This window comes from Octopus bimaculoides, chromosome 7, assembly GCF_046866305.1.
Source record: "Octopus bimaculoides isolate indiv1 chromosome 7, ASM4686630v1, whole genome shotgun sequence".
Taxonomy (NCBI): domain Eukaryota; kingdom Metazoa; phylum Mollusca; class Cephalopoda; order Octopoda; family Octopodidae; genus Octopus; species Octopus bimaculoides.
Window position 1 is genome coordinate 32,896,680 of NC_142934.1, and position 25,000 is coordinate 32,921,679.

General features: G+C 36.6%; 1 protein-coding gene across 2 annotated transcripts in view; it reads right to left on the minus strand.

The window, feature by feature from the left end:
- LOC106867052 (nuclear protein localization protein 4 homolog) overlaps positions 1-25,000 on the minus strand; it is a 63,355-nt gene that overhangs the window by 1,049 nt on the left and 37,306 nt on the right. For both annotated transcript variants that reach the window (XM_089355121.1, XM_089355120.1), the window contains exons 5-13: positions 24,939-24,987; positions 21,552-21,646; positions 17,684-17,807; positions 16,897-17,076; positions 15,362-15,523; positions 12,632-12,919; positions 8,649-8,819; positions 7,971-8,087; positions 6,874-6,985 (exon numbers count right to left, since the gene is read on the minus strand). In XM_089355121.1, the coding sequence (XP_089211247.1) occupies positions 6,874-6,985; positions 7,971-8,087; positions 8,649-8,819; positions 12,632-12,919; positions 15,362-15,523; positions 16,897-17,076; positions 17,684-17,807; positions 21,552-21,646; positions 24,939-24,987 (1,298 nt within the window). The remainder of the gene's footprint in view (positions 1-6,873; positions 6,986-7,970; positions 8,088-8,648; positions 8,820-12,631; positions 12,920-15,361; positions 15,524-16,896; positions 17,077-17,683; positions 17,808-21,551; positions 21,647-24,938; positions 24,988-25,000) is intronic.

Sequence of the window (25,000 nt, forward strand, 5' to 3'; positions counted from 1 at the left end):
GTACCTAAAACATATTTCCTGCTTTGTTCCTATATCAGAAATCATTAGTATTTCTCCTTGGTACAAACTCAAAGATGTATAGTAGAAGGATACAGTTGAAGGAATTCACCATAGAACAGTAATAATATTTATCTCTTATATAAAATAGACCTCTGTGTGTGTGTATTCGCTTTTCATGCGAAAATGGCTGTGCAAATTGCTTCCATGCTTGGGATGCATGAATAATTTGACCTTGGATACATAATAGGGTCATCAGTTTATATTTTTTTTTAAATAAATAATATTGCTTTATATATGTGATTCACTTCTTTAAAAAAGGTTTCTCCATGTCAACTTCCAGTATTGACATCGCAACAGAGAAATTTTCTGTTTTCATTTGTGAAATCGCTCACTGTCTATCTTTATGTTTCTATTTCAAGTTTTAATTCGCTATTTGCAAACAACTACGATAAATTACTGAAAGAAATATTTACTAAGTTCACAAATTTAAATATTCAGCACAAGATAGTTTTCAAGGACCTTTTATTTATACGCTTTTTATATTTCATGTTTATTTCATTCATTGTTTGTAATGTTCTCTCTCTCATACACACACACTCCAGGTTTGATTTCATCACTTCACAAATATCACATTAGAATTTTACAATTCAACATGGGGCATCCAAAAAGTTTTTTTATTTATATACTTTTTGTGCACTGTATTCAGTTCTATGTATTTGTAGTCAGTCACACATGAACACATGTGTTTTTGCATGTACATTTGTATACATTTATGTATGTGTGTGAGAGAGAAACAGAAAGAGAGAGAGAGAGAGTGAGTGGTGTGTCGTCATGTATACGTACATACATAAATACATATGCATACATTTTTTTGTATGTATGTGTACATGTGTGTGTGTGTGTGTGTGAGACAGAGGCAGAGAGAAAGCGACAGACGGTGATGTTTAAGTGACACATACTCTCTCACACATATACATACAAAAAAGATGTATGCTTATTTATTTATGTATATATGTATACATGACAACACACTTCACTCGCTCTGTCTCTCTCTCTCTCTCACACATACACACACGTCTATTTCATCTGATGTTTGATATCGTATGTGTGTGTGTGTGTTGCATGCGTGCGGCATTCCACAATTGCTATTTATTTCAATCACTCTTGGTGAAAATACCTAACTCATTTTTTCATTTAATCCTCATTTTAATTTTCAAAAAAGTTTCCGAGAACAATGTTCTCACTCTCTACAAGAGGAGATGGGGTAGATGTAGATGATCAGTATTCTACAGTGAAGCAGAGACAAGTACAGGTAGCCAGAGTCAATGTCGACTTCTGCAACACTTAACTCTAAGTATGTTTGCAAATATATTAAGCAAAGGTTTTGATGTCGCAAAATACATTCTTATGCAGAATGACAGTCAGCAGATAAATAAAAATGACAAAGTTGCACAGTATGACAGAGGAAGATACATTAGTACCAATGAGGCTTTTTGATGCATCTTCAATTTTCCCATTCACAGGAGGCACACAACCATCATTCATCTGAGTGTCCATCTAGAGAATGGCCACAGGGTTATCTTTACAAAACAATCAGCCTTGCAACAAGCACTTTCTCAAAAAAAATACTACTCTTACTGCCTTCTTTTGTAAGTTGTGGCAAATAAATGAATGCAAGAAAACTCCTTTACTCACAATTATCCAAGTATTACACCTGGAGAAACAATAAATGACACAAAAGGAAACGTGGGGTTGACACTCTTGCAAGAGTTTACAGTATCCACCCAAGCCAAGCAGAATGCTACTATTTATGACTCCTTTTGCATGAAGTACATGGTCCCGAATCATTCCAAGATTCGAGGAGTGTAAATGGTCATGTGTGTGAAACTTATAGGAAAGCATGCTGTCAACAAGGTTTTTTAGAAAATGATGAGCATTGGGACATTACATTGACTGAAGCATCAATATTAGATTCTTCAAAGAAACTCTAACCTTTTTGCAATTATACTGAACATGTCAACTTGGCAGTCCCCTCCAGCTTTAGATGAAACATTGTGAGGACATGACTGAGGACTTAAAGTATACAGTTCAACAGGCAAACCTAGATATCAATATTCAGTTCTCTGAAACAATTTTTCACCAAGCACTGATTGAAATTGAAAATCAAGTTTTGGCCATGGGAGGCAAAAATTTGTAAGCCTCTGGCTCTGGACTTCCAAAAACAAACTGTCAAATTAATGATTTAACTTCAAGAGACATAGCAAGAGAAACAAATTATGATATCACAGAACTGGCTGCATTTGTGAATGAACATGAACCTCAACTTCTCCCAGAACAAAGCTGTGCATATGATAAAATTATGTCAGTCAGAGAAAAATACAGAGAAATTCTGTTTCTTGATGCTCCTGGTGGCACAGGTAAAACATTTGTAACAATATTGCTTCTTTCCAAGGTAAGACAACAAAAAAGAATTGCAGTTGCTATAGCATCATCTGGCTTTGCTGCCACCATTCTCCCAAGATGACGAACAGTTCATTCTGCTTTTAAATTACCGCTAAACCTGGTTATAAATGACAGCCAATTTGTAACATAAGCAATGGTTCAGGTTCAGCAGAAGTGTTGCGCGAACACCACCTGATCATTTGGGATGAATGCACCATGTCACATAGACGTGCAATGGAAGCTTTTGATAAGACCTTACAAGACATAAGAGGTAATAAATCTATGGGAGGAATTACATTAGTTTTATCAGGAGACTTCAGACAGACATTACCAGTCATTCCGAGACGAACAAGACCTGATGAAATAAAAGCATACATTAAGTCTTCATACCTATGGAATAAAGTACAGAAATTCTCCTTTAATACTAACGTGCGAGCTTCATTACATGGGGACTGATGTGCAAAACAGTTTTCAACCTGGCTCCTCCAATTAGGAAATGGGAAAGTACCATTTGATGGGAATAGTGATATCAGTTTGGCTCATATTGCTATCATGGTGACTTCCCCAGCTGAATTGAAGAACAGGGTATTTCCAGACTTACATAATAATTATAATTCACATAAATGGTTGTGTGAAACGGCAATTCTTGCTCCAAAAAATGAGACAGTAGCAAAGATTAACCATGAATTAATGAATAAGAAATCAACAGTCATTAGAGAGTATAAAGTAGTTGATTCAGTCCTTGATGAAAATGAAAATGTCCATTACCCAACAGAGTTCCTTAACTCTCCTGAGTCACCTGGAACTCCCCCACATAAACTTTTTCTGAAGATAGGAGTCCTAATAATGGTTCTAAGAAATTTAGATCCTCCTAAATTATGCAACGGGACAAGGTTGATTGTGAAGACATCATCACCTAATGTGATAGAAGCTACCTCCATCACTGGTTGTGCCTCTAGGGAAGAGATTTTCATTCCAAGAATTCCAATCAAACCAACAGACATGTCATTTGAGTTCAAACAAACACAATTCCCAGTGCAACTATGCTTTGCAATTTCTATTAATAAAGCTCAAGGTCAGACTTTGAAATCTACTGGCTTGCACTTAATTGAGCCTTGCTTTTCTCATGGTCAACTTTATGTTGGTTGCTCCAGGGTTGGTACTTTGCAAAACTTATTTGTCTATGCTCCAAACCAGAAAACAAAGAATGTTGTTTACCCAGAAGCTTTTACATAATTTCCACCAACATATGTGATAGAATTTATCTCGTTTCATAAAAGCGGTAAATTTTGTATTTTCGCTTTTTTTATCATCATCATCATCATTTAACGCCCGCTTTCCATGCTAGCATGGGTTGGACGATTTGACTGAGGACTGGTGAACCGGATGGCTGCACCAGGCTCCAATCTGGTCTGGCAGAGTTTCTACAGCTGCATTCCCTTCCTAACACCAACCACTCCAAGAGTGTAGTGGGTGCTTTTAAGTGCCACCGGCATGAGGGCCAGTCACGTAGTACTGGCAATGGCCACGCTTAAAATGGTGTTTTTTACATGCCACCTGCACAGGAGCTAGTCCAGCGGCACTGGCAATGACCTCGCTCGAATGATTTTCTAATGTGCCAGTAAGGTGACACTGGTAACAATCACGCTCGAATGGTGCTTTTTATGTGCCACTAGCACGGAAGCCAGACAGCTGCTCTGGCAATGATCATGCTCATATGGTGCTGTTAATGCTCCACTGGCACAGGTGCCGGTCATCGAATATGGTTGAATCACGATTTCGATTTCACTTGCCCCAACAGGTCTTCGCAAGCAGAGTTTAGTGTCCAATGAAGGAGAGGTTGGCATGGGTACCATTCGTCGAATTTGGTTCAATTCACTTGCCTCAACAGGCCTTTGCAAGCAGAGTTTAGTGAGCTGGCTACACTTCTGGCAGAGGCCACAGATTATGCTCTCACTTGGCTTGCCGGGTCTTTTCACGTACTGCATATTTCCAAAGGTCCCGGTCACTAGTCATTGCATCGGTGAGGCCTAAAGTTTGAAGATTGTGCTTCACCACCTCATCCCAGGTCTTCCTGGGTCTATCACTTCCACAGGTTCCCTCAACCGCTAGGGTGTGGCACTTTTTCACACAGCTATCTTCATCCGTTCTTGCTACATGACCATACCAGCGCAATCGTCTCTCTTGCACACCACAACTAATGCTTGTTAGGTCTAACTTTTCTCTCAAGGTACTTACACTCTGTCGAGTATGCACACTGGCATTACGCATCCATCGGAGCACACTGGCTTCATTTCTTGCAAGCTTACGCATGTCCTCAGCAGTCACAGCCCATGTTTCACTGCCATGAAGCATGGCTGTTCGTACACATGCGTCATACAGTCTGCCTTTTACTCTGAATGAGAGGCTCTTTGTCACCAGCAGAGGTAAGAGCTCTCTAAACTTTGCCCAGGCTATTCTTATTCTAGCAGCTACACTTTCAGCGCACCCTCCCCAGCTACGAACTTGGTCACCTAGCTAGCGGAAGCTATCAACTACTTCTAGTTTTTCTTTCTGGAATGTGGCAAAGGTTGTTTTCTGCACATTTTCAGTGTTTATTGCTCCTGAACATCTGCCACATACAAAAACTATCTTGCTAGTTAGCCTTTCTTTGATATTGCTGCACCTCTTATGTGTCCATAGCTTACACTGGGTACAACTTATGAAGTTTCTACCCACGCCTTTTCTACAGTTCGAGCAGGGCCTTCTACCTGAAGGGGATTGTGTTTTGTCTACCTTCCTACGTATTAGGACTTTGGTTTTAGCTAGGTTGACTCTAAGGCCCTTTGATTCTAGTCCTTGCTTCCACACCTGAAACTTCTCCTCTAGTTCTGATAGTGACTCAGCAATTAGGGCAAAGTCATCAGCATAGAGGAGCTCCCATCCCATCTTAAATTCCTGTGTTATTGCCTGGAGGACTATAATAAATAGGAGGGGGCTGAGGACTGAACTTTGGTGGACACCTACCTCTACCCGGAATTCTTTACTGTACTCGTTGCCAACCCTCACCTTACTGACAGCGACCCTGAGAGCTTGCACAGCTCTCACTAACCATTCATCTATCCCTAGGTTCCTCATTGACCACCAGATAAGGAAGCGGGGGACCCTATCAAAGGCTTTCTCCATTACAACGAAAGCCAGGTACAGAGGTTTATCTTTGGCTAGGTATTTCTCCTGCAGTTATCTTACCAGAAGTATAGCATCAGTGGTGCTTTTCCCTGGAACGAACCCAAACTGCATCTCATCTAAACTGACTCTCTCCCTAATTAGTTGGACTATGACCCTCTCCGTGACCTTCATTACCTGGTCCAACAACTTGATACCTCTGTAATTGTTTGTGTCTAAAGCGTCACCTTTACCTTTGTAGCAGTTGATTATGGTGCTGTCATTGGGTATGACTCCTTCATGTATCACCTGATTAACTATATGGGTGACTGGGCTATAGCCGACACTGCCAGATATTTTGAGCATCTCTGCAGTGATTCCTGATGGGCCGGGGGCTTTCCCTGTCTTCATACTCTTGATTGCTTTATCTACCAAGATAAATTAGGATAGCTGGTCCCTCTGTTGGGTCGACATGTGGCAGATTCTCTTCCTCCCATTCATTCTCTTTATTATTATTTTATTATTTCTTTTGTATTATGAATTCAGAATTGATTTCCCATTTAAAGAATAAATTGTATCCCAATTGAATAAATTGAATTTAGAATAACAAATTTCTATACAACATATTTTGCTTTTTTCTTTCAATGTGTAAGAAACAATTTCATTCCCGGGCAATGCCAGGTGCCTCTGCTAGTTACTTTATAAATCTCTTCTCACAGCAAGAAATGAAATGCAAACAGATTTCAGACAACACTATTACTTCTCAGAACAAGAGTTACCCATGAAGAGTATCAACCTCCACAGAGGTTACTCATTGCAAGTGGATACTCACTTCAAAGAGCCATCATAGCAACAGTTACCCAATAAAAGAACACTAGTGTCTTCAAGATGGGAATTGATCAGGTAAGCATCATTTCTTCAACAGAACTTCATTTATGAGAATCCTCCGAGTTAAGTGCAAAATGTCACCAAATTTTGGACTTTAAACTATGGCCCTAGGACAGAAGTTAACTACTGGGAGCACCCATACATAAAAGTGGTCTACTTCACTGTACTGAACATTATAGATAAAACAAAGCTTACCTTCTCTAAAAGAGCTTCATGTATTCAAGAGGAAATATATAAAGATTTAATAAGTAAAATATAAAAATAACCATACAAAAACAAACCTAAGGCAAGTATTACTGAGAGAATGGAACAAAACAAAGATTACCCAGTGATAGGCAACCATCACTTCTTCAGGAGAGCTTCTTATATTTCTGAAAACAATTATTAACTTATTCTCACCTTGGGCAGCCATCATCTCCTCAACTGTGGCCCACTCTTCTGATTTCTTAAACTTGTGTGCAAGGTTTTTATCTTTGGTTTTCACAGCTTCCAATATTATTGAAATAGTCTCCTAAAAAAGAAAAATAGGGATTCCTTTCACAGGCAAGTCAATTCACACACATAGATAGATCAAAGAACTGAATGTTGTGATATTCATGCCTTTCTTAATTACATCAGCAATACAAATGAAAAATTCTAAAAACAGGTTTTGGATTTAGTTTTTCATAACAAGGTGTTCACCTCAATACAAACTGTCAGAAAAGGTTTCATGTAAATAAGATGACTGGTATACAAATTTAGATTTCTTGAAATCCAATGAATGTTGGCACAGGCCAACACAGAATTTAGACCTTGAGTGACTACATCACAAAGAGATGCGGCAGATATCAAAATGTCAATGAAAAATGAGAGATTTTAACTATGAGTGAAAGATATTAAGATATAAATAAGAGATAATATTATGTTAAAATGTAGGTAAGAGATGTGAGAGGAGAAAAGGGAGAATTTTAAACGTAACTATGTGTGCGAGTGTGTTTGTATCTCATGTGATATCTGCAAATGAGCGTCGTTGTCATACAAGCAATATCATTCATTTCCAATATTCAAGTGAGAACATGTCTGTCCACAGGGAAATATTACCTTGCTTGGAAACAGGAAAGACATCTGACTGTAGAAAAGTTTGCTTCAATAAACTATATCTGACGCATGCAAGCTTGGAAAAGTGAACATTAAAATGATGATAAAAGATGGCAGAGAAGTTGAGATTTAATGAAAAGATGTGCAAAAAGTTAAGATGTAAGTGAGGGATTTGGAAAGGGGAAGATAAAACTAAAGGGAGTGGGGGATGCTAAGAGACATTGAAAACATATGGGAGAGTTAAGATATCAATAGGAAATGTGAGATATTGTAAGATATAACTGATAGATAGATGTGGGAGATTTTAAGATGTTTTTAAGACATGTAGAAAAGAAAAAAAAGAAATGTTAAGATATAGCTGGATGAAATGTGAGCAATGTTGAAACATGTAACAGAGAGAAGTTTCATGAAAATGTTACCTTGAGTGGAAGCATATCACAAGTGGCAAGAAACAAGAGAAGGTGAAAATCTGACATAGCTTCCAAGAAATCATTGGGTTGAAATTGTTCCATGTACTGTACCAAAGCATTGAAGTCCTGGAACAAAAAAATATACAAAATTATAAATGTTATGTTTTCTCTTCTTAATGTAATAGGGAATTGTTTTCTGCTGGTTTGAGAATTTTAACTGATAACTGCTAACTTAACTTTAAAAATACTCAAGAAACCAGCAAGTAAAATATCACAGCTTCCTACCATCTGATGTTATATGCCAAACTCATTAGTCATTATTAATCATTGTTTCTTTACCTCTGTTCTATAATACTTCCATGGTTCTTACTGTCTTCTCTTATAATTCCTCTTAAGGTATACTCATCTTTTTTTCTCACAATTTAACCGTTTTGTAACCACATTTATATTAAAATACAATCAATTTTGAAAATGAAGAATTTAGTCAAATAACTTTATCATTATTAAACTGGTGTTTGATGGAAAGATTAAATTTAGATCACTTTAAAACAGGTGGATTGATATGAAAAGGGTTAAAAACAAATAGCAGCAAGAATCAAGTATATTTCTGTCACGGACAATAATCTCCAGTAGTGGTAACAAGTAACCAAAACCCTTCCATAATCACAAACATCAAGAGAAACTCACCTGGATTTCGCCTAGGCTCTCACGGTTCTCAACAGGGAAAGGTTTGCTAGCAGAAACATTGAAAAAAGACCGTGGACATACAGGAAAAGCACATGGAATGTCAACCAGAAGATATTCAACAGGTAATGGTCGTGCCAATTCTATCACTTCATTTCCATATTCATCTTTCACCTAAAACAGCAGACAACAATCACAGTTCTCTAGTCACATATAATACACATTTCTGGAACAATTTGTCTACAAATGGAAGAAGAATACAGGTTTAGGGACATTTTCTTTTTTAACTATAAATGACTCATACAAGTGCTACAAAGTAGAGTGGCCAGTGTTAGTCACAGGACCGACTGTACACTGTCCACTACACAGAGAAGTGGTCAGTGTTAGTAACAGATTGAAAGATAGTCAACTGTAATAGCATCCACTACACAGAGTAATCCCAGGTCAAGATTTCAGATTTGTAAAACCACATTATCCAATATATCTTTCTTCCTTTTTTTTTTTCAGATGAGGGAAAATGGCTTGAGGAAGATTTTGTTATTATTTCTTAGAGATTGTACAACTGCACAAAGATTGTGTCAATGGTTCAGAAAGTGATTAATATTAGTTAGGGGTCAGTGAAGCCCCTATAACAACAATTCCTACAGATATTTACATTTACAATATCATCTAATCTGAACAACCAATACAAATATTAAGAAACTATCACGGTATGTTTAAAAATTACACCATTGCATGTATACCTATATTACAGAATTGTTTCACAAGATTTAACAACAATCTGCATTGCTTGCTCTTGGCCATGTGCATCATGTCTAGCTAAGTGTGCCTTCTTCTCCATCTACATCATTCATCTATTTACATTTCTACTTCATAAAATACTAACCTACCTGTAATTTAACTTAATTTAAGCTAACTTACCATAATCATAATTTTATTTTGTCACTCATTAGATATGCACCCTCGCTTTAATGTCTACGTTCTTCTCTCCTTGACTTTTCTGTTCTCCTGTCTCTTTACTTCTGTTAAAGCTAAGAAAGGAACAGTCTTTCTACTCTTCCTTATTTGCAATGTGCCCAACCAATTCCACCACCACCACCTATACTAGAAATTTCTCCTCTGTACTGGAAATCATTCCTCTGTAAAAGAAATCTCTTCTCTGTATCAGAAATCTCTCCTCTGAACTAGAAATCTCTCCTCTGTGCCAGAAAGTTCTTATAGCTCCCCCCACCAGTAGTCTCATCCAAATTACTGCATGCATCAAAAGGAGACTGCGTTACTTATTTAGTCACACAGTGGAGTTACAGCATGACCGCACCCCCATAGCTGAAATGAGTAAAAGAGTAAAGTGTAACAAACCTCCTATTTCCTCACTACTTATAACAAATTAACCAATTAGTTTTTTTTATTTAATTACTTACCCTTTTATATTTGTATCAATAATGCTTATATTAACAATACTTGTATTACACTCACCTCCAATAGAGGTAACAAATTTTTACAAGAATGAATGATGGTAGATTAATGTGAGAACAACTGATATATGTATGTCTGTTCACAAACACTCGTGGAAACCTTCTTTTCAAATGCTGAATGCCATGCCCCTTTGCATGTTCTCTCCCACATCCCTCTCCACTTCTTCAAACTTTGCACTGTCAATGTAGGCACATTAAAAGGTAGGTCTGGCAAGATTGTTGAAATGCTTGAACAGAAGTTAGATTTGCTGAGTAATACAGCAACAATTATCTCAGCCTATGCCGCTCAGGCAAGTCTGTCAAATGAACAAAAGGACCACTTTTATGATATTCTTCTGCAGGCTACCTCAAAGAAAAATGACAATGACTACATCTTCGTGGTTGGTGGTTTCAAGGGACATGTTGGGTAACAGCCTGGTATCTTCCACATGGAGTTGGTTCCTAAAACAGAGAGGGAACAAGGCTACTGGAGTTCTGTGATGCGAATAACCTAATGATTTGCAACACCAACTTCAGGAAGTCAGCCAGATTGATTACATTCTCACCAGAAAGCATGATACATGGCTGCTCATAAATGCAAAGACCTTCTCTGGTGAAAAATGTACTGCCTAACATAGATTAGTTATTAGTGATGTTAGACTTAAGGCTAGGATTCCAAGAAGCAGACCAATCTGGGCAAGAAGGATTTGGAAGTTTAATTTTGGGACACTCTAAGAAATTCAACAAGGAAGAGGAACTACAGACTTGTAATATAGAGGGCAACTAAGAGTTCCTGCGAGTCAGCTTGCTGAGTTCTACAGACCAAATCTGTGGCTGGTGCAAAGTCCCAACCAGACCTAGAGTGACGTGGTGGAATGATGTAGACAAGGTCATTATAGCAAAGAAGCAGTGAAGGACTGGAAGAATGATGGTAGCAAAGATCTGTATCTGGTAGCTAGGAAGGAGGCTAGAAGATAGGTATACTTAGTCAGGGGAGATGCAGAAAGGGGAAAGTCTGCCAATGTTCTACGACATGAGGACCAGAGGCTTGAAATGTTTTGGATTGCAAGAGAGTGTATGAGAGAAAATTGTGACGTGGTAGGAGAGAAATGTGTCAGCATGGATGATGGCTCACTTGCAGTTAGTGATTCTGCAAGGAGGCTTGGAAGTGTCACAATAAAAGGTTGCTAAATGTAGAGAATGCATGGGAGAAGGAAAGCCTGTCTAATGTGGACCCAACAGGATAAAGCAATAAAGGATATGAAAAAAGGAAAGCCTTTAGCCCATCAGGTGTTAGTGCTGAGATGCTTAAAATATCTGGAGTAGAATATGACCTGGTCACCCATACAGTTAATCAGGTTGTCTCTGACACAATCTCTTGTAATCCAAAACATTTCAAGCCTCTGGTCCACATGTTGTAGGACATTGGCAGACTTCCCCCTTTCTGCATCTCCCCTGGCTAAGTATACCTGTTTTCTAGCCTCCTTCCTAGCTACCCAATGAATGATGTAGCAGTATCAGTTGCTACAAAGGCAAGGGTGATGCCATAGACAGATCAAATTATTAAACCAGGTGATGAAAGTTGCAGAAGGGTCATAGCTCAATTAATTAGGAAGAGAGTTAGTATTGATGAGATGCAGTTTGGATTTGTGCCAGGGAGAAGTACCATCAATACTATCTTCCTGGTGAGGCAACTGCAGGAGAAATACTTGACCAAAAATAAACCACTGTATTTGGCTTTTGTTGACATGGAGAAAGCCTTAGGGTCTTCTGCTCCCTTATCTACTGGACACATAGCTAGGGACAGGTGAGTGGCTAGTGAGAGCGGTACAAGCCATGTACAGGGATGCTGTCAGTAAAGTGAGAATAACCAATAAGTATAGCAAGGAGTTTAGTGTACAAGTAGGAGGCCACCAGGGATCGGTTATTAGCCCCCCCCCCTACTTGTTTATTTTGATCTTCCAAGCTATAACTGAAGAATTTAAGACTGGCTACCCTTGAGAGCTCCTATATGCTGATGACCTTGTTCTTATTGCTGAATCACTATCAGAACTAGAGAAGAAATTTCAGGTGTGGAAGCACAGACTGGAATCAAAGGGTTTTACAGTTAATTTAGCAAAGACCAAAGTATTGATAAGAAAACAGACAAATTGCAGATCTCTTCAGAGAGGTGGTTCTACTCAATATGCAGAAAAGTTATCAGCAGAAACTCCATAAGGTGCACCCAGTGCAAGCTAACAGAGAAAGTAGTCTTTACATGTGGCAAATGTGCAGGTACATTAAACACCAACTAATACATGTATAGAAAATGGACACCAAAATAATGATGATTATGACAATAATGATAACAACACTTGAGGACAACAACAATGATGACGATAACTGACAAATACAGTGACTGATGGCAGTGGTGATTGACAGTAACAGTGGCTGATGGCAATGACGACTGATGATGATAATGATGAGATGAAAATGATGACAATGATGATGGTGAAATGATAACAATGCCAAAAATGATAGATGGATTTCTACCTTGTAGAAGACATCAGGAACAAACTGTTTACTGGAAGATTCTTTCACATAGCCCAGCTCTGGTGCATCTTTAGTCGGAATCAGACAGTTATCTCGAACTAACGCCATGCATTGGTTGGAAACTTGGTAACCTTCAAAGTGAACTTGGTTTTTACTGTCACCTGTCACCACAACAGTGACACATTTGGAACCAAACTTGCCTTCAGCAGAATATTGGCAAGGATTAGGGTATTTGTTTTGAAACTCAGCAGCCATGATGCACTCTTCTGCACTCAAATAATGTGAATCCTGAACAAAGAAACATGGTTGAACAGTTGGTGTTAGTTGAGTAACAGACATTCAATGATGGAAATACTTGCTTCAGCAAACCCATTAATGACTTACAGAAACATACCTGATATAAAAATAAAACAACAAAAAAAAGGTACAGATGATGTGTGAGTCCTATAACCCACATCTTAACTGGAAATACAAACTGAAGACTTTCCTTCCATGTATATAGTATCTACAACAGCCAAGTGGGATATATTTGTCTCTGTATAATATTCATGGGAACATTTGAACTCAGCAAGTTAACAATGCAACAGTCAATGATACAGTCCTCACACTGTTTTCAGTAGAAAAATGTGTCTCACACTGTTTTCAGTAGAGGAATATGTCTATCTGTGATACCTACTTACAGGTAATGAAATTGGCTTTAGTGAGCATTAAATGATTTGTCCAAGGACATCCTCTGCCAGATTGGCCTGCAAGTAAAATTACGTGGTATTTTTTCCATATAGAATCATATTTTCTTCTATGTTAATGGTAGTAGGATTATAACTGGCCAAAACAACAGCATATTGTCAGCCAAATATAAAAATCAAAGGTTGGAATATCATCAAAAATAAAAGCTATAAATAACAGCATGCGATTCATGTTATTTTACAATTTAATACTGAGTTGAAAAAAAAACCTTTGGGCGAAAAAAATTGAAGGCTGCCTGTGAGACACAAACCTAGAGCTGTAAACATGACAGACATTTTACTATTATACTAAAACAACCCCTCGAATGCTCTCCATCCATTTTATAAGCTTTGTTCTTACCGTGACAGCATGTAGAATATTGGTTTTAAAAAAATCCCTTTGAAACAAAAGAAGTCAAAGGCTGCCAGAGGGACTACCAAAGCAACCTTTCAAATTTTCTCTATCCATTTTAGAAGCTTTTTTCTTACCAGCAAGAATTGCATGTTGTTTACATCATAAGAATTTAGAAACTTTGAGATATATGAAATAAATCATTTCTTTTAATGGTGGAAATTGAAGTAGATAAAGTTATAAGTAATAGCATGTAGAATATTGGGTTTAGAAAAACCTTTTGAAAGGGAAAAGTCACAGGCTGCCATTGGGACTCAAACCCACATCTTAAACATGATAAATGTTTAACCATTATACCAAAACAACATTTCAAATTTACTATATCTATTTCAGAAGCACTGTTCTTACTAGCAAGAAATTTTCCATCCAATATTCTATTATTTTTAGTTTTAACTATTTTGAGTTCCACTGTTAAAAAGGAAGAAAATTTATTTCTTAATTTTATATCTTCCAAACTTTCTAGATCCTTATGATATGAACAGCATCAATAGTGTAATGTAATACCAACAGTCCAAACCAGCTCACTATCCATAAAAAATGTGTATACTACCAATTAAACATCAGGACCACTTTTAAATGATGACTGTGTCACTGAATCAATCCGGGTTCTCTTTATTTATCAACTTTAAAAGCAGACTCAAAAGAGGTTTGAATTCAAAACAATTATTGCAAGCAGGATTTGAATCCAGAATGAAAAGTAGGGCAACTAAATACCACAAAGCTTTCCTTCCTGACATTCTTCCAATTCTGCCATCTTTCTAATAATGGTTACTAGCAGAGGTACTAGACTACAAATTTCAGAGAAGGACACAATCAGTTAAATCAAATCCAGTGCTTAAGTACCAGTCAAGTACTGGAGTCAATGAGATCAACTAGACCCCTCCCACAAATTTTCAGGCCATATGTCAATAGTAGAAAGGATTATTATTATTCTTTCTAATTTTGGCACATACCAGCAATTTTTTAAGGAGAGTAGCATTAGTCAATACCATCAACTCTAGTACTTCACTGGGGCTTTATTTTATCGACCCTGAAAAGATGAAAATCAAAGTTAACTTCATTGTGATTTGAACTCATAACATGACACTAAGTATTTTGACAATATGCTAACAACTTTGCTAGTTCACCACCTTAATATTGGTTTCAAATTTTGGCACAAGGCTAGCAAGTTCATGGATGGGAACAAGTCAATCACATCAACCCCAATGCTCAACTGGTACTTATTTTATTAACCCCAAAGGATGAAAGGCAAAGTCATGCTCAGTGGAATTTGAACTCAGAATGTAAAGACATATGAAATGCTGCAAAGCATTTTACCTGGCGTGCTAACGATTCTGCCAACTCATCGTCTTAACAACAATAACAACAACAATGGTTTGTTTCTAATAGAGGTACAAAGCTAGAGATGTTAAGGGGTTATCTGATTAAACCAACCCCAGTACTTTACTGATACTTTCTATTATCAACTCAAATTGGATGAAAGTTAACCTCAGCAAAATTTGAACTCAGAAAATAAAGTACTAGAACATATACTGCTGTCACTACACAGCCATCAAACCTTTTGTCTTTATACAATGGATTTTAAAATTGTACCTGATTGCCTCTATAATGCTTCACAGTTGCTTTCTTCAAGTCCTCAGCCATAAGATCAGTGAAAATCCAGCCAATTGGATGAATTCCCATCTTTTCAGCTATACTCTTCACCAATTCATCATTCTCATCTTTCATTATTTGAATACGGTTTTTAGAACTTTCCTGTAAACAGAAAGGAGGAGACAGATGATGGTTACACTACTAACATCAGGTGATGCCAAACAAAACCTTACCTTGGACACCTCACCACCACCACCATAGATACTTATAACATCTAAAACACAACTACTGAATCAAACAGTAGCAAAGGGCATGATTAATAAATATAGAGAGATACATTGGTGGTGAAAGATAGAAAGAGGGAGAGTCATCAAAGCAAATTATACTTTTTTATTATTATTGCTGGATATCCAGGGACGCAGATTTTGAAAATCAAATTTGTTTTTCTCAAGGATGCACCATTCCAGAGCTTTTCTGGGCTAAACACACATACGCTTGCATTTATATAGTAGATATATATAATTTATGCATGTGTGCATGTCCTTGTCTTGACATCACATGATGGTTGTAAAGAAATGTCACTTGTTCCTAAACTTTCATATAAAATATGCCTGACCATAGGGAAATATTACTTTACTTGGAAACAAAAAAGCTGACGACAGGAAGAACATCCAGCCATAGAAAATCTGCCTCAATGAATTCCATCTAATCCATGCAAGTACAGAAAAGTAAACATTAACCCTTAGCATTCAGATTACTCTGTCAAGCACAATGTTTATTTATACAAATTTGGAATTTTCAGCGGTCACTAGCAAATATGTAATGTGTGAATTAGAATTGTTAGAATTCTATACTTGTATAGTGTACAAGAAAACCCCTCTTATGTTGGTACCATGATAAAGAATACCCAGTATAATCAGTAATGTGTTTGGTGAAGAAAGAGCATTTAGCCATAGAAACCAAGCCAAAAATGTATATAAGAGAGATGATCTATCTACAATTCACAGTGGTATGCAATAAGAACTCAGACCATGTGAACCCAACAAACCCATGCCAGGATGAAAAGCAGACATAAAGTGATGATCATCATTATCATTTTATAAGGTCCACTTTTCCATGCTTACATGGAATGAACGGAACTTGTTGATACAGATTCTTTACAACCTGATGCCCTTCCTGCATCAACCCTTATCTGTTTCCTAGTGAGGTAATATTTCCCCAAGGCTAAACACATTTTCACAGAAAATTTGAAACAAAGGACACCACTTGTAAGGCAGTGACATTCATTTACAACTATCACATAATGTCAAAACAAGGAGACAGTAACACACACACACACACACAACTAGCTTCTTTCAATTTCTGTGAACCAAATCCTCTCACAAGGCTTTGGTCAACCCAAGGATATAGCAGAAGACCCTTACCCAAGGGCTATGCATTAAGACTGAACCAGAAACCAAATAATTAAGAAGTAAATTTCTTAACCACACAGCCATGCCTGATATATGAAAATGAAAAAGAAGCTGCTGCTTTACCTGAGGTGGTTCATAGATGGCAAATATTGTTGCCTTAATCCCCAAAGGCACGTCTTTATGAACCTCATATTTTCCATAGAGTATTCCAAGCCGCTGTCGACCTGTACTGCGCCAATAGTTCAAGAAGCGTTCAGCTATTTTAGGATTTTCAAACATTATGTTATCAACATGCCGGTATATCTGTTATAACAAAAATACAACACTACTTATAATATACAGGTCAGCTCCAGTGATGGTGTATCATATCAACAGGTAAAGTAAAAATAGAAAATTAATTAAACAAATTATTTCTGAAGAGAAACTAGGACAATCAAATTCACTCTAGAAAATGTAAGTAAGCCAAGCCAACAAGAGGCTCTACACAAACGTTTGAGCTGCTAGAAATAGCAGCCAAACTTCACTCAAATTACAACTCCTGTTCTCAATTATGGAAGAGTACATTGTATCGTTTAGTCTTAGATATAATTTCTGAATAAAAGAGATGGTAATCATGGTTAGAATGTTTTGCTCATAAGTCTACTTGATCAGTGTTAAAAAATTACTGAGCTGAAACAACTGGAATATTTTCTTCATATTCTGACAGAAAAAAAAATAATCTCACTTCATCAACAATGACTTAACTGCATTTAAAGAAAGAGTATAAGAGAATTAACTCAACAAATGTTACACAAACAAACCTAAAAACCCTGTCTTCACCATCACAAGCAGAAGCTAAAAGCAAAACAAAAAACAAAAAAAACAATCGATTTAAGAATGAAGTAACACATCCAATAAAACTAAGACTTACTTGTCTGTTTAATGTGACAGCATTTGGTTGACATTTCGTACAGATACCATGTGGCCATGGAGGGTGTTCTGTACAGCCATCTTTGATTTTGCATGTGATGTCTTCCAAGTTGGCAAATTTGCCTCTGAAAATGTAAAGTTTATATTAAGGAAAAAAGAATTAACATTTAATTACTAAATAACCTTAAGAGCAATATCCATTCTTTCCATCATTCATTGCACCCCAGCACTCTACACCATCAATACACACACACACACACACACACACCACAGTGAATGCCTGACTTGTTTAACAATCATTCGACCAACAATAATACCCTAACACAGGGGAGGGGTCAGCAATTTTCTTATATCATTAACCCTTTTATGGTATCATTGATAACTTATTGACTCCCATCATGCAACTATCTAAAATACAGTTAAAATGCATAATTAATTAATTAATTTCTTGATTTAAAAACAATAATTCCTTCAATCTTTTGTGTCATTATCGCTTTTTAATAAGAAATATTTAAAGAAATTTAATCAAAATACTTCACAAGATTCATAAGGATCGATAAAGATTCAGTCATATTAAAATCTTTATCTATATGACAATGTATGTATATCACTGAAAAGTCAGAGGATGCAGAAGCTGTCTTGGGAAAGATCCCTTTATAGACAAGGTACATTAAAAATACAATATACCTCAGAGCTAGACAAAAATGCATTTTGCTGTTTTTGCAGCTTGTCTACGTTATGCACTCAACACAGTTACCTAGGCCAGTCTGAAGTGTATAGAAACAGTGAATAAACAATTCACTGGTTATGCAAAGAGGCCATCAGGCTGAAAAAAATTCAAATTATGCAATAGAAGCAGCTTTAGATTAAAATCTTTATTTAACATCCTTAATGTGTGCATATCATTGAAAAGTAAGAGGCTGCAGTCATATTATAGTCAGAATATTTAATATGTGTTTATCCTTAAGTTACTCTTCCAGATTTAGTTTACTAATAGTTAAGCACCCTTAATACTCAAAATCGTTCCAGGTATTTATTGATTTCTTGGATAGCTGCATAGGCCTTGAAGAGTCAATTCTGACCAATTTTCCAACCTCTACTCTAACACAAACATTCACATTGCTACTGCCTTAACACCACAGGGTATTGACAAATTTTTTTCAGACACCTGAGAAATTGTACTTATAGAAAATTTATTTTGTGGAGTTAAATAGAGGAGCTAAGCACATACTTGTGAACTTTAACATTTAATTACTAAGATGCTTGTTTCAGTATTTTCTGTACTGTGAGCACTTTTTGCATATTTTGATATAAATTACATGACATTTTTCAGACATAACACAATGCATACTTTAGCATCACCTTAGACAATCCCTTCAAACTTTTTTTACACAAATTTTCTAATGCAAAGGCAGCATGCATTAGTCCTTCAAGAAATCTTTCTTTACATGAAAAAAAAAAAATTGGGGGGGGGATGAAAATGCATTCAAAGGAAATAAGTTCTTGAGTTCAAAACAGGAAAGAAGATGGCCTAAGCCTGAAAAAAATAGTCATTGATTTGAAGATTTTTGAAGTCTACAGTGAAATATATGCTAAAGAACAACTATAACCAAAAGAGGAAGGGAAAAAGTCACTTGGGAAGAGAACTCAAAGGTGAATGAAAATGACTGTGCCCTGTGTACTGGCAGCTGGAGAAAAGGTAACAGCAAGAAGGTGAAGGAGCAATGTGAAATACATGTAAATATATGAGCAGTTCAAAGAACATTGAAAGAAATTGGATCCAAGTATGGAAAGGCCAAGAGGAAAATTTGTTTCTGCAAAAAACATAAGGCAAGGTTAGAATATGCAAAATTATGGTTAACTACTTCTGTTGATTTTACCAAAGTAATCTTTACTGACAAGAAGTGATTTATGTTTGATGAACCTGATGGCTGGTGCTCTTGGTCAAGGAAAGGTGAACCAGATGAGCAGAGGTGGAGTAATAGTATAGGGCATGGTCTTTCCAAGTGAATATTTTTGGTTTGAGAGGCTAGAAAGAAGGCAGAACAGTATGAGCCACATCCAGCTGTTGCAAATGAGAGCCTTGTCCATATTAAAGAGAAGGAAGATAATTTGTATCCTCCAACAATTGTTTTTAACATGTAAATGCTGTAGTTACAGCATTCACCAAGGAGTGTAATGACTAAGACATGCTAAAACTAAGACAGCCTCTCTTCCATAGAACTACATACCATTCGTTTTAAACTCACCAACCCATCTAAACTACTCAACCTCTCTTCTATAGAACATCACCTTCAACTTTATCCTCCAACAATTGTTTTTAACATGTGAATGCTGTAGTTACAGCATTCACATGTTAAAAACAATCAAGAAATGGATACAAGACATGAAAATAAGTCTACTTGAATGGCCAGCAAGAAATTCAGATTTGAACATAATTAAGAATATATATGGGAAATGTTGACACAGCTTGTGTATGATGAACCAGAAGTGACAGGTAAGGCCGAATTATGGAGACAGATTTTAGGAGCCAGCAAAAGACTGATAGAAACAAAAAGTGATGTTATAATGAAAATGTGTCTGGTACAGCAAATGAATAATGCAAGTTATCATAAGTGTGTGTGCCATATGTATGATTCTAATAAAATTTTCATAAAACACAACTTAAATGTTTACATATGCACTCAGAGAGTGCAATCACAACAGCAATATTATGTACATGTCTACATTGTTTTACTCTAAAAGTGTGTTTATCACTAAGTGTCTCAGGTATTCAAAAATGTGTCAACCCCCACTGTAGCCATGGGTATAGTTAAAATGTTCAGTCAACCTTCTTTCCCCTTAATTTCTCCTTAATTGTGGAAAATTAATATTTGCTTTCTACATTAATGTGGCAAGGTTGAGCATTATATTAAGAGATTCTTAAACTATAAAATTTGCAATTAATGAAAAATGCATTAATGAAGAGTTCTACTCCAGTCACATGACATTACACTTCTTTCATCTGTGCAGCATTGAAAGTTTACTTTTTTTGGCACATCTAATTATCTTTACAGATTATCTAGAAACAGCCATAGCAATATGCAATCCTCACAGGAAATGTTTAAAAAATAAATAAAAGAAACCATCAACAGTGTGCCTTTTGACTTTAGTAGTAAATCTGTGAAAGAAAACAGGAGGTAGTCAGTCAGAGGAATAATATAGAGGAAGGACAAAGGACAGAGAGAGGAGAAAAAATCCTTCAACAATATTGTTGAATTCTAAAATTTTTATATATGAGTCAACATTGATTGTAATCTTACAGATTATTAAAATATTTTCATTGTCACTGTCTCGGTTCTTCTAAAACACCAAATATAAAGGGACATTTTGACCATCACTTGAAGAGTTCTGCCACTCATCCACAGTGGAACAACAATAAATAATAATAATGGTTTCAAATTTTGGCACAAGGCCAGTAATTTTAGGGGGAAGGGGTTAGTCAATTACATGGATCCCAGTATTTGACTGGTAACTTTATTTTATTGACTCTCAAAAGATGATGGGCAAAATTGACTCCAGTGGAATTTGAACTCAGAATGTAAAGGACTGGAACAAATACTGCCATGCATTTTTGCCAATTCAGACAGCTCACCCCTTAATAATAATTACATTAATACCTTTCAGGCCTTCTATAACAAATTTACATATTCACAAGGATAACAAAGAAAGCTAACACACAGTGAACAGATTCTAGATTTTAACTGAAATATGAAAGATAAGATGTTAACATTAACAATCTCTCTCACACGTCACATTCTCAACACGTAACAAAAACATCAACCTGTAAATAAGCAACAAGGTAGAATGAAGGAAAAGATATTACTTACTTATCTACTCCACCAGTCAACTTACGCAGATAGGAGTGGAAGGAAAAGAACTTTATTGGAGGTTTACAAGATTTCATCACTTCCTCATCGTAAGGCTGAGAACAGAAATGGAAAAGTATGAAAGAACTGATAGATGAACCAAGGGGTGTAATGACTAAGACATGCTGAAACTAAGACAGCCTCTCTTCCATAGAACTACATCCCATTCGTTTCAAACTCACCAACCCATCCAAACTGCTCAACCTCTCTTCTATAGAACATCACCTTTATCACCTACAACAATAACATCAACATCACCCAGCTATCCTTGTTGTCTATTCACATTATTAAAGCAGTTGTTGTTTAATCACAGGTCAACCCTGAGTAAACAGAACTATGATGAAAGGCATGACCATCCCCTCTTTTTGCAGTGTGTAGGGAATCCAGGACCACGTTATCTAGCATGTCTTTTTTAAAATAGCAGAAAAATTTGGTTACTATTTCTAGCAATTCAAGCAATCATATTAAGGCTCCTTAGCTCCATAGGGTTGATACTTAACCCTTTAGCATTCCGATAACTCTGTCAAATGTAATGCTTATTTATTCACATTGTTTTGAATCAATCATGCATAATCTCATAGCTTCAAGATTTCAATGAAACAGTTGCTTAATTGCAGAATGACATTGTAGGGTAGGTGTGACAGACCAGATCAGTCCTGTTTTAATGTAAAACAGGCAGAACATTTGAGCCGTGTAAGCCCAGTTTAAATACTAATTGGTTAACTTAGTTCTTACAGTGTAAAGCAGACAAGAAAAGTCTTTCCTGCATTCACTGCCAACAGTTAGATGAATAATAAACAAGTACAGCAAAATAAATAGCAAACCAATGTTAAAAATAAATCAAAATTAGATCAATTAACAAGCCCAACACTAGCATTAAGTTCTAATATAGGCAACACAACAAATGATACAAACTGATTTCTCAAACTGGTAGACACAAATTCATTAAAGATGAATGTAGTTAATTAAGAGTACTGACAATTCAGTGCCTGACAATTCAGCACTAGATAATTCAGTGCATAGACAATTCAGCACATAGACAATTTGGTGCATGTAATATATGTAATTTATTATTAGATTAAATTGGTGTTGGTTGTATATCTAAAACACATGCAACCTACAAACATAGCAGTCATAGAATAGATTAACTATACATAAACAAAAAGCATACATATACATGAAACAAACACCAGCAAAAAAAAACATAAACAGCGTGACCGTTGCCAGTGCTGCCTGGCTGGCTTTTGTGAGATTTCCGAGCAAGATCGTTGCCAGTGCTCCTGGACTGGCTCTTGTGTGGGTGGCACATAAAATGCACCATTTTGAGCGTGGCGGTTGCCAGTACCACCTGACTGGCCTTCGTGCGGGTGACACGTAAAAGCACCCACTACACTCTCTGAGTGGTTGGCGTGAGGAAGGGCATCCAGCTGTAGAAACTCTGCCAAATCAGATTGGAGCCTGGTGTAGCCATCTGGTTTCACCAGTCCTCAGTCAAATCGTCCAACCCATGCTAGCATGGAAAGCAGACATTAAACGATGACGATGATGATGATGATGATGATGATGATGATAGACACAAACACCTGTATGAAATGATAACTACACCTTTAAATAAAATTTAACTAGCTAACTACTGATTCAAAGAATATAATTTAGCATTTTTCATTCTTTCTGTATCTTTTATCTTTTATCTTTACATGTTTTTAAATAAATAATTGAAATTGTTCTTCTTTTTTTTTTTTTCATTCCAAAACTAACCTTTAATAAGATGTTCTTTGCTGAATTGTCTATGCACTGTATTATCTAGCACTGAATTGTTGCATCACAGTTAATTAACACCAACAGGTGCAGGTATGGCTGTGTGGTAAGAAGCTGGCTTCCCAACCACATGGTTCCAGGTTCAGTCCCACTGCGTGGCACTTTCGGCAAGTGTCTTCTACTATAGCCATGGGCCTATCAAAGTTTTGTGAGTAGATTTGGTAGACAGAAACTGAAAGAAGCCATCAAGTGTGTGTGTGTGTGTGTTTATGTGAGTGTATCTTTGTGTTTGTCCCCCACAATTGCTTGACAACTGGTGTTGGTTTGTTTACAACCCCATAACTTAGCAGTTCAGCACAAGAGAATGATAGAATAAGTATCAGGCTTTAAAAAAAAGTACTGGGGTCAATTTGTTCAACTAAAAACTCTTCAAGGCAATGTCCCAGTATGGCTGCAGTCTACTGACTGAAACAAGTAGAAAAAAAAAAAGATTAAATATTCTCTTCCTCTCAGTATTTCCCTGGCACTTAATTTATGGAGCCTAAAGGGATGAAATGCAAAGTGAATTTTGGTGAAACTTGAACTCAAAACACAGATGAACCTAGATACAGCAAGAAATTTAGTTTAACATTTTACCATTTCTTAAGTTGCCACCTTTAAATGAAACTAATACATATAATAATGATAAAAAAAATACTACCTACTTTATTTTTAAAGCCTTTATTTGTAGTTTTGTCAAAAACTTGACAATAGCATGGCATATGGCAAATAATTAAAAGTAATAAGGTAAGTCATTTAAAATATAAAGCTTAACATTTGTTTGTTTCATTCATTTTTTACATGTTTTTACCATGTTAGCATGGACTTGATAAATATATTATTGAAGCATTGTTTTACAACTGAATGGTCTTCCTATCCCTAAGTCCTGCCTGTTTTTCAAGTAAAGAATCTCTCATTTTAACACATCACAGCTTGAATGGCATAAAGCCAGTGGACAATTTGTTGACAGGGAAAATAATGTCTCTGCCTGCAAGACAGAAATTTTTGGACAAGGACAAACATAAACGAGGAGGTGGGAGGGGGGGAATATGTTGCCATGGCCAGACATGATTTTCACATAAGACCGGAAACAAACAGCATCACTTATATGACAGTGACACTCATTTACAACCATTATGTGGTGCGAGGTTGCACACAAATACATACACACAAACTTCTTTCAGCTTTCATTTACCAAAACACCAACAAGATTTTGGCTGGTCTGGGGGCTTAGAAGAAGGCACTTAGCCACGGTGTCATGCTTGGGAAACAAGCTTCTTAATCATACAGCCACAATAGGCTTCTTTCAGTTTTCTTCTACTAAATCCACTCACAAAACTAAAGTTAGCTTGAGACTCGAGTAAAAGATTCTTGCTTAAGGTACCTTGTTGTAGGGCTGAAACAAAGCTGCATGGTCGTGAAGCAAACTTCTCAACCACACAACTATACCTGCACCTTAACATGATTCCTGTTAACTTACCAGTCAAGTGCTGATTTATCACCTGTAAGAATAATTAGCAGACAGTGAAGAATAAACATTCTTTGACTCACCTCTAAAGCTGCACAGTGAAGGCACTTCCCTTGTGGTCCATGGTGACATCTGCAATTACATT